At 47.0% G+C, this 9,587-nt stretch overlaps 1 protein-coding gene across 14 annotated transcripts in view; it reads left to right on the top strand.

The window, feature by feature from the left end:
• Nucleotides 1-6,517, top strand: part of GPRASP1 (G protein-coupled receptor associated sorting protein 1) — a 40,906-nt gene extending 34,389 nt beyond the window's left edge. For 5 of the 14 annotated variants that reach the window (XM_081808499.1, XM_081808504.1, XM_081808500.1 and 2 more), the window contains 5 exons: nt 250-336; nt 873-951; nt 1,092-1,196; nt 1,289-1,367; nt 1,680-6,517. In XM_081808499.1, coding sequence (XP_081664625.1) covers nt 2,003-6,178 — 4,176 coding nt within the window. In that variant the 5' untranslated portion in view covers nt 250-336; nt 873-951; nt 1,092-1,196; nt 1,289-1,367; nt 1,680-2,002 and the 3' untranslated portion in view covers nt 6,179-6,517. The remainder of the gene's footprint in view (nt 1-249; nt 337-872; nt 952-1,091; nt 1,197-1,288; nt 1,368-1,679) is intronic. The other 9 variants (XM_081808503.1, XM_081808507.1, XM_081808505.1 and 6 more) reach the window with 4 other exon arrangements.
• Nucleotides 6,518-9,587: the final 3,070 nt, after the last annotated feature.

Below are 9,587 nucleotides of genomic sequence, written 5' to 3'. Positions count from 1 at the left end.
GAGGCTGCTGCGGAAGAAATGGCGGAGTGGGAGCTGGGGTGGGGGGCGCCCAGGGAGGCCGCCGGGGCGGGGGGCGGGGGGGGAGATGGCGTCCGAGCTCTGTGCCCAGCTGGCGGGGAGCGGGTGGCCGGTGGCGTCGGTTATTCCGGGCCCTGATTCTGGAAAGGGGCCTGTTGGGTCCCGGGCCCTGGGCGCTGTCCTTTCCCACAGGTGCCTGGTTGATGCCAAAGTCTTCTCTCTGCGCAGTAGCTCTGGCGGTTTCCTCCCGCAGGGTGTATCTGTAGAGGAGAGGCTTGAGAAAAAGGAGGAGCAGGACAATGGCCTGGATTTCTGGAGGTGTGTGGGGCTAGGGGGGGATGGGCAGCAGCCATTGAGTGGAAAGCTGAATTGGGGTGGGGTGACTGGGACCATGTCAGGTCAGGCGTCCAGGAATACCTTCTAAAATTCCCCTTTGTATTAGTTTTCTAAGCACTTCCCTTGCCTTCCTCACCACTGAAAATTCGTGGTAGGAAAAGATGGGCTAGGAGGTGAGGGTGAGACACAAGTCTTAATTACAAGAGTCACTGCACATACTGTGTTCTGGAATATGCTGTGTATTTCCCCCCATTTCTGTAGTACAGCACAAAGGAGTGTGAACACCTAGTGGTGAATCCTTATAATTGGAGAAGGGAATAATGGGAAGAGGTCATGTGAAGAGTTGTTATCCAGAACCGTGAAACAGAAGGCCTAAATTAAATGAGAATATTCTATCAGCAGGACCCTAAATGTTAGAAGATAATATGGATACTCTTCTCTTTGGTGTTGGTCAGTCCACCAAGCACTCAGTTGCTACCATTATTTCCTGAATGTTTTGCCTTTGTGTCTGTCCATAGACCTGCTTTAAGGCTGCTCACTTCTGTAAGGAAGGAGAGAGGAGGAGACTGGTTCAAATCTCTGGAGGTTGGTGTGAAGGTGGGTAAATCACGGGAGTACTATAGAGTAAGATCATGGCAAGTGTCTTTGATCCACATGGGTTCTGGGAACTTCTCCACCTCTCCTGCTTGCTGCCAGATTTGCACACTGCCACAGCATCCCTTGTCCATTTCCTGCAGGAGATACTAGGAATACTGGGGTAGGTGTGGATTGGCTCTGAAGGGAAGGAGAAGACCTGAGAGCAGGGATAAGGAGACAGGAAACAGACAGATGGAATTCTTATGGTAAGAGAGATATTTGCATCAGAGGTCAGTGTACCCTCTTATCTATCTAGCAGTCAGGCTCCATTGTCTCCTTTATTTTTACTTATTCCTAGGACAGCCTCCAGGCTGCTTTAGGGTTTGACAACACTGGAATCAAGGAAAGGAGGGGGAAATCACACCACATCTGTATAGGTTGGTATGAGAGTGGGTACAACTTTGGATGGGGAAGTGGAAATCAACACTGGCCCAAGAGTGATTATGGTACTCTGGGGCTCCTAAACCTCTCCCATTGCCAACACTTACCAGTTTCATACCTGTTTTGTATCAGGCAAAGTAATGTGGCAAATTCTGGGGTAAAACATGGGTGAAATGAGGGTGACAGAAGACTTTCTAACTAGTCCAACTGTCCCACTAAACATTCAAAGTCCAGTCTCTGTGTGAATCTCTGCATGGAGCAACACAATTAGAAGAGATTCAAAGCCCCATGTCATTCTCTTTCCTTAGATCCACCTCCAGTGGCAGCTCTGGTGGTGTTGGAATTGCTGCTGACCACCACCCTCAACAGGTCTGCACCCACCCAGGAACATCCATCGTCCCCCACCTTGGTTGGGCCTTTTCTGCACTTTGTCTGTGATACTGACCGAGGCTAGGCTTCGGAAGGAGGTTGATTGACTGATGGACTAGTGATTGACTCTAACATTTGTTTCCAGCTCTACCACCTGAATCACTGAAAGATCAGAGTGTGAAGATACAAAACTGAGAGGTCTGTGGTAGAGGCTGAGACTGGGGTAGGGTTACTTAACTGGGCCTCCTCTGTAACTTATACCATGACTGGGGCTGAGATTGAACCTGCTGCCCAGGCAAAGCCTGAAAAGAAGGCTGGAGAAGAGGTTGGGGGTGGGGCTGAAAGAGAGAATGAAGTCCTGTTGGTGGTCAGACCCAAGGTTAGGATCCAGGCACAGGTAATGCCTGGGGCAAGGCCTAAATCTGATGCCATGGCAGTAGGTGGTGCAAGGCCCAAAGCTGAACCCATGGCAGTAGGTGTGGTGCATCCTAAGAATGAGGCCAAAGCAATCCCTGGGTCAGGGCCCACAGATAAAGCCCATTCATGGGCCCAGACTGAGTTTGATGGTAAAGCAATGTTGAAGACAGAGGGAGTGTCCCAGACCAATACCATAGCCTGGCCACTGGTTAGTACTGAGTCTGGGTCAGCTGCTAAATCTAAGATCTTATCTATGGATAGGGAACTGATCAGTCAGGACACTGAGTCCTTTTCTGGCACCAGGGTCAAATTCCAATCAGGAAAACGGCCTTTGTTTGGGTCAGAGGAGAAGACCAATGTGGGGTCCCTGTGGTGCCCCAGGCCTACGTCCAAACAAGAGATCCCTCAGAAGTGTGATTTCAGATGGGTGGACAGATCCTCTCTGAGTTCCTGGTTCTGGAGTGGAGAAGAGGTCAGTACAAAGTTTCATCCTAGAGGCAGGGTAAAGGCCAGTGCCAGATCCAGGCACATAGCCAGAGAAGAGGCCATGTCTAGGCCCAACATCAATCGGGAGTTTTACATTTTGTCTAGTTCTGGCTCTGAGGATGAATCTATTAAGACATCCTGGCTCTGGGCCAGAGAAAAGACTAATATCTGGTCCAGGCCCAAGGAAGAGACCAATAACAGGTCCAGGTTTAGGTCCAAGAAAGAAGTTTCTGAGTCCAGTTCTGGATCTGAATGTGAAGGCAATGTGAAGTCCTGGTTCTGGGCTAGAGAGGAGGCCAAATCCAGGTCCAAACCCAGAGCCAGGAAAGGGGCCAATGTCAGGGCCAGGCACAGGGCCAGGCAAGAAACTTCCATTGATTTTGTGTCTAGATCTATAGATGTAGTCAAAAAAGAGTCCTGGTTCTGGCCTGGAGAAAAGGCTAATAACTTGTCAAGACCCAAGTCCAAGAAAGAGGCCAGGGCCAGAATAACGGCAAAGGAAAAGGTGACAACTAAGGCCAGAGTCAGGGCCAAGCAAGAAGCCAAGTCCGAGGAGGAGTTCCTCATTGGGAACTGGTTCTGGGCTACAGAAGAGTCCAGTGTAGTTGGTGGGGCCAGTGTCAAGTACAGTTCTCAAGTGGAGGATGAGTCCATTGTTGGCAGTTGGTTCTGGACTGAAGAAGAAGCCAGTATGAGGACTGATGCCAGCAGTAAATCCAGGCCAAGGACTGAGGAAGAGTCTATTGGTAATTCTATGCTTGGGTCTGGGGAAAAGACCAGTATGGAACCTGGGGCTGAGGCTACCTCTAAATCTATGGTAGCATATGATAAAGAAAAGGTCATTGCTGGTTCCTGCTTCTGGGCTAGTGAAGAAACCAGCCTAGAGGCTGAGGAAGAGACCATTTTTGGGCCCTGGTTTTGGGTCAGTGATGAGGCCAGTGTAGAAGCTGATGTTAGAGCCAGCTGTGCATCCACGCCAAGGTCTGAGGAAGAAGAGGTCATTGGTCCCTGGTTCTGGGATAGAAAAGAGGTTGATACAGAGGATGAGTTTGGAGAAGACACCAGTCCAGAAGATGAAGAAGAGACAATATTCGGGTCCTGGTTTTGGGCTGGAAACCAGGCCCAGAATGATTCTGGGGTTAAAGTCAGCTGTGACACCATGCCAGGAGCTGAGGAGGAGCCCATTATTGGGTCATGGTTCTGGGATGGAGTAGAAGCTTGTGTGGGGGCTGAGGTCAGCAACAAGTCTAGCCTGAAGGACAAGGAAGAGGATATTCTATCATCTTGGTTTGGGACCACAGAAGTCAGTAAGAAGTATGGAGCTGGTGCCAGATGCAGATTTATGACAGGGGATGAAGAGATCAACAATGATTCTTGCTTCTGGGATGATGATCCCTGCATGTATACTGCCAATGGAGGCAGCTGGAAGTCTAGGCCAGAGGAGGAACAGGACACTGTTGAGTCATCATTTTGGTCCAGAAAATACGCAAGCCCAGAGACCATTATAGGGCCCTGGTTATGGGCTACAGAAGAGGTCAGTATAGATGATGGGACTGGAGAAGAGGCCAAGCCGCTCGTGGAGGAGGAGACCATGATCACATCCTGGTTCTGGAAAGATGAAACCATAAGGGAGGCTACAGATAGAGAGGAATCCAGGCCAGATGCTGAGGAAGAGGACATTATTGGTTCTTGGTTCTGGACTGGAGAAGAGGACAGGCTCAAGACAGCAGCTGAGGCTAGAGAAGAGGACAGGCTGGCAGCTGAGGAGGAAGCTATTGTTGGGGCTTGGTTCTGGGCCAGGGAAGAGATCTTTAGGAAGGAGGCTGGCTTTTGCAACAAATCCAGTCCAGAGGCTGAAGAGGAGGAAGCCACTGTTGGGTCTTGGTTCTGGGCAGAAGAAGAGGCCAGCTTGGAGGCAGGAGCCAGTTTTGAGTCCATGCCAGTGACTGAGGAAGAGGAAATCATTGTTGGATCCTGGTTTTGGGCTGAAGAAGAATACAGTGTAGAGATTGGGCCTCAGGCAGTAGAACAGAGCAGATCAAGTACTGAAGAAGAAACCATTTTTGGATCCTGGTTCTGTGCTGCAAAAGAAGTCAGTGTAGAAGCAGAGAAAAGCTGTGCATCCAAGCCAGAGGATGATGAAGAGATCATTGTTGAGCCCTGGTTCTGGTCTGGGGAGAAGGACATTAACGAGACTGGAACTGTTGTTACCTGTGAGTCCAGGCCAGAAAATGAGGAAGGGACAGTTGTTGGGTCCTGGTTTGGAGCTAAAGATGAGGCCAATAACAGGACTGGGTATGGGACCAACTGTGAGACCAGGACAGTAGCTGAGGAGGATGAGGCCATAGTGGGGTCCTGGTTCTGGGCAGGAGATGAGGCCCATTTTGAATCCAATCCTAGGCCTGTGTTCAGGGCCATTTGCAGGTCTGAGTGTTCATTTGAGCAGGAGCCCGATGCCTCACGCAGGCCCCAGAGCTGGGAAGAGGTCACTATTCAATTCAAGCCTGGTCCATGGGGTAGGGTTGGCTTCCCATCTCCATTCCCCTTTAGATTTCCAAAAGAGGCGGCATCTCTGTTCTCTGAAATGTTTGGAGGAAAGCCCAAGCACATGGAACTTAACTCAGAAGGGGAAGAGCAGGAATCTTTGCTTCAGCCTGATCAGCCTGAACCTGAGTTCCCATTTCAGTATGATCCATCCTACAGGTCAGTCAGGGAAATTCGGGAGCATCTTAGAACCCGAGAGAGTGCAGAGCCTGAGAGTTGGTCCTGCAGCTGCATACAATGTGAGCTTAAAATTGGTTCTGAAGAGTTTGAAGAACTCCTTTTATTAATGGACAAAATCCGAGATCCTTTTATTCATGAAATATCTAAAATTGCAATGGGTATGAGAAGTGCTTCTCAATTTACCCGAGATTTCATTCGGGATTCAGGTGTTGTCTCACTTATTGAAACCTTGCTCAATTATCCTTCCTCCCGGGTTAGGACAAGTTTTTTGGAAAATATGATTCGTCTGGCTCCACCTTACCCAAATCTAAACATGATTCAGACATATGTATGTCAAGTGTGTGAAGAAACCCTTGCTTACAGCTTAGATTCCCCTGAACAGCTATCTGGAATAAGGATGGTTAGACATCTCACTACAACTACTGACTACCACACACTGGTTGCCAAGTATATGTCTGGATTTCTCTCCTTGTTAGCCATGGGCAATACCAAAACAAGGTTTCATGTTCTGAAAATGCTAATGAATTTGTCTGAAAATCCTGTCATGACAAAAGAACTACTCAGTGCTGAAGCAGTGTCAGAATTTATGAGCCTTTTTAACAGGAAAGAGACAAATGACAATATTCAAGTTGTTCTAGCAATGTTTGAGAATATTGGTAACAATATAAAAAGGGAGTCAGTGTTGTTCACTGATGATGATTTCAGTCTTGAGTCACTTATTTCTGCATTCCATGAAGTTCAGGAATTTGCTAAGGAACTGCAAGGCAAAACAGATGGTCAAAAGGACCCTGAGGCAGACCGAGAAAATTAGTATGATTAATCACTTGCCTTTGTCCTTATGTTCCTAAGTTAACAATTCCTTGAATAATGTTTTGAATTACATAGTTGATTCTGTGTTGTAATGTATATCTTTATTGCCAACACTGACTTTGCCCAACTGTGTATGAGCTGATTCTTCTGATGCCAAATGAATATTAGAACTGAAAGCACATTTGTTGATATTTGTGTTTTTGTCCAGATTGTGACACTTACAAAGTGAACTGAACCATCAAAAGTAAGCCAGCTACCCTCCTAATTGTTGTTCTAGTGTATTGAGGTCTATTTGAGTCTTGTTTGTGTTTTCAATAAAGTTGTGTTAAAGTTGTCAGAAGTCACCCTTCTCCTTGAACTTAAAATATAGATGCAAAGTTAACACAGAAACGCATGCAGGTAATTAATGCATAAATAATATGCTCCTTGAAAAAGCTTATTCTAATAACTTTAAATGCAAGGGTTACCATGGACTGCTACTCAGGGCATGCCTCAGAGAAAAAGGACCCAATTAAGTTGGGCTCTGGAATATTTGAAAAAGTTTGGGTGGTGTGAAGAAAAGCATGGAGATGGAAAAGGTGTTTTCCATGGGAGTGAGTTATCCAGTCAGCCTGGAGTGGTTAAGGGACATAGAGGATGAGGTAAGTTTTGAAGAGCTGAGAAGTTGCATTTTACAGCTCAAAGTATGGGTGTTTCTTTGATACTGCCTAAATGTTAAAAGAATAAGACAGGAAAGTAGACACAATAAACTTGAGTCAGGAAAACCATTTCTTCAGGGTGGTGCCCATGGAAAGTGTTATGGTAACACCATACAGCCACTAAAAGTGATGATGTATAGATTTTTAAATTGAATAAGAAAGGCTCTGATGGTTAATTTGGTGAAATAGAAAAGACTGGTATCATACGTGGAAAGTATAACTCCATTATAAAAATAAATGTGTGTGAGTGGACCAAATTTATGCAAGCTTATATTTGATTATGGAAAAATCTGTAATATAAAACATATCAAGGGAATAAATAATTGTAAAAGACTACAATTTAAAAAAAGACTGGCTTGCCAAAAAAAAATACATAAGTTAAAGTGAATAAATTTTAAAATTTCCAAAAAGTTCCTGAATCATACTAGAGGTTTTTCACATTCAAAAAGGTAATACATATTCAGACAGGAGTGAAAGGCATACAGTTGTTTTGGGTGGGGGGTAGGGGATGAAGGGGAGTGCAGGTTAGGAAATATACAAAATTTTATTATTTTCAGGAAAATAAACAGACATGGTGACGCTGTTTTTTTGTTGTTGTTGTTTTTTGCTTGTCTGAGAATGCAGTGTTTTGTTCTTTTCCTACCCGATTCTGGTATTCAAGGTTTATGGAAGTAGGGCAAAGTGGCAGTTTTGCCTGCCTTCCCAAACCACAGGCATTAACAGGGATCGTCCTGGTAGTGGACACTGGAGTTTGAATGCTTGTTTTGCTCATCGATATTTTTCAAGGTAGACTGTGTGTGTGTGTGTTTTAATATGTCGCCCGAGTATCATACAGAATAATAAAAATCAGTTCGTCTCCAAACTCCTCATCGAGTATTCCTCACCAGCCCTGTGTCCTAACAGAGCAAGGCCCAGGTCTAGTACTAGGGCTGGAAGCTCTGGCTCCAAATCCAGCTTTCCTTCAGCTCTATCTTCACCAGGACAGGAGCTTCAGATTCTTCTAGCAAGCGTCTCAACGATTCTACCATCCGTGCGGCAGGGCTGCGGCAGGCAAGCTGACTGACTGCGCGGTCACGTGAGGCTGGTGGTGGCTCACGTGACCACGCTCTCACTTGGGCAAACACAGAGGTGTGCAGCACGGAAAAGGGGCAGGAAGGACATACACCTGACGAGTGACAGACTGCCGTGGGAGGAGTGGTAGGACGTTGTGGTGGGTGGGTGGGGGTCTCTCCATGCTGCACTAACCTGGAAACGAATTTCTTGGGCGATCAGAATTACAGCATTTGTTGGGAGAGGGCACAGCCCCTCGGCCTGTTGCCAGCGTCTTAGCCGGGGTCAGTCTTTTGCCCAGGAGCTCAAGAGGCAAGAAGTCATCCTGCGGGAGGAGGACGTGAGAGAAGCAGCGGTTGCTGTTGGAGGAGGTGGGTGCGGGGCCGGGAAATGGCATCGGTGGGAGGTGGTGGCTGAGACTAGGTGCGGGTGCAGGGAGTGCCTCGGACACTCCTGCTCTCTGCTCTCTCCTGCCTTCCGAACACCCCTCCCCCACTCCCAGCCTTCCCGCCCCGCTCTGAGTGATTCTGTTTGTGGGTGTGGGAGGGGGACACACGGAGGGAGTTGGTTTCGGGGGCCCAGAGAGCGGAAATGGTGAAGTGAATTTCTGCACACCAGTGGCGTTTTTTCTGAAAAGGCAGGGATGGGAACTGATAGGATCTGTGACCGACATTACCGCTCCCTTCCTCTCACCTAGTTGGCACTCACTCTTTGCTGTCTGTCATTCAAATGGTGGGGATGGCTAAGCTCAGTATTGGGGGCGAGTTGGGGTGGGGGATGAGGGGGGAACAAGAGTGACTTACTCCAAGGCTCCAGCGGCCTGGAGATGCAAGAGACGGAATTAACCTCAATCCCGCCAGCTCTAGGGAAGGTGAGAGGCAACACACTTAAGAGAAAGGAATCTAGATGCTTTGGGCCCTTCACATAGGATTTCTCATTGGTATAACAGCAAGCTTCTCAACTCCCAAGAGGATCCCTGGATCTCATCCCAGGCAGCATCATTCTGGGGGTCTGCCCTGGATATGAGGTTCTGAAAGAGCCTAGTCCCATTGTACCCCCCTGACAACTCCCTCCCATATAAGGATACAAGGGTCACTGCTCTACCTGCTCTGAGTTTCCCTCCCTTTTCAGTCTTGAGCCTTAAAGGAAGGTCTTTCTAGGAACCATCTGCAGAAACCGGTTTATGGATGGTCTCACAGGTTCCCCTCTGTGGACCTTAGCTCTTTTGCTTGTTTTTGTTTTCTGTCCAAAGCTTTAGACTTGGTGATTTACAGCGATCCTTTGTGGCACTGCCTTATTTATGTTAATCCCTTTTGGTCAGAGCCCAGAACTGTAAAATAGCCACAGGATGCCAGAGGTTTTTTTTTTTTTTAGGAAAATATATTTAGGAAAAATAAATTTTACTAATCCCATTAATCTATTTATTTGCATATTTTACAGACTTGAAGCCAGTCAGTACATAGAGATCTTTCTCATTTTTTCCATCTGAATAACACTCCCTTGTGTCACTACCATAATTTGTTCAATCACTCTATATGTGGACATTTATTTCCAATATTTTACTGTTATTATTAATGCTGGACAGATAACCTCATGCAAATGTATTTTTGTATGGTTAGAGGTCTATCTTCAGGGTGGATTCCTAGAAGTGGGGATGGTGGA

The sequence above is a fragment of the Leptonychotes weddellii genome, chromosome X, assembly GCF_054177405.1.
Source record: "Leptonychotes weddellii isolate Sample4059 chromosome X, ASM5417740v2, whole genome shotgun sequence".
NCBI lineage: Eukaryota > Metazoa > Chordata > Mammalia > Carnivora > Phocidae > Leptonychotes > Leptonychotes weddellii.
The sequence above is the reverse complement of the archived record's forward strand: the minus strand, read 5'-3'. Positions and strand labels throughout refer to the sequence as shown.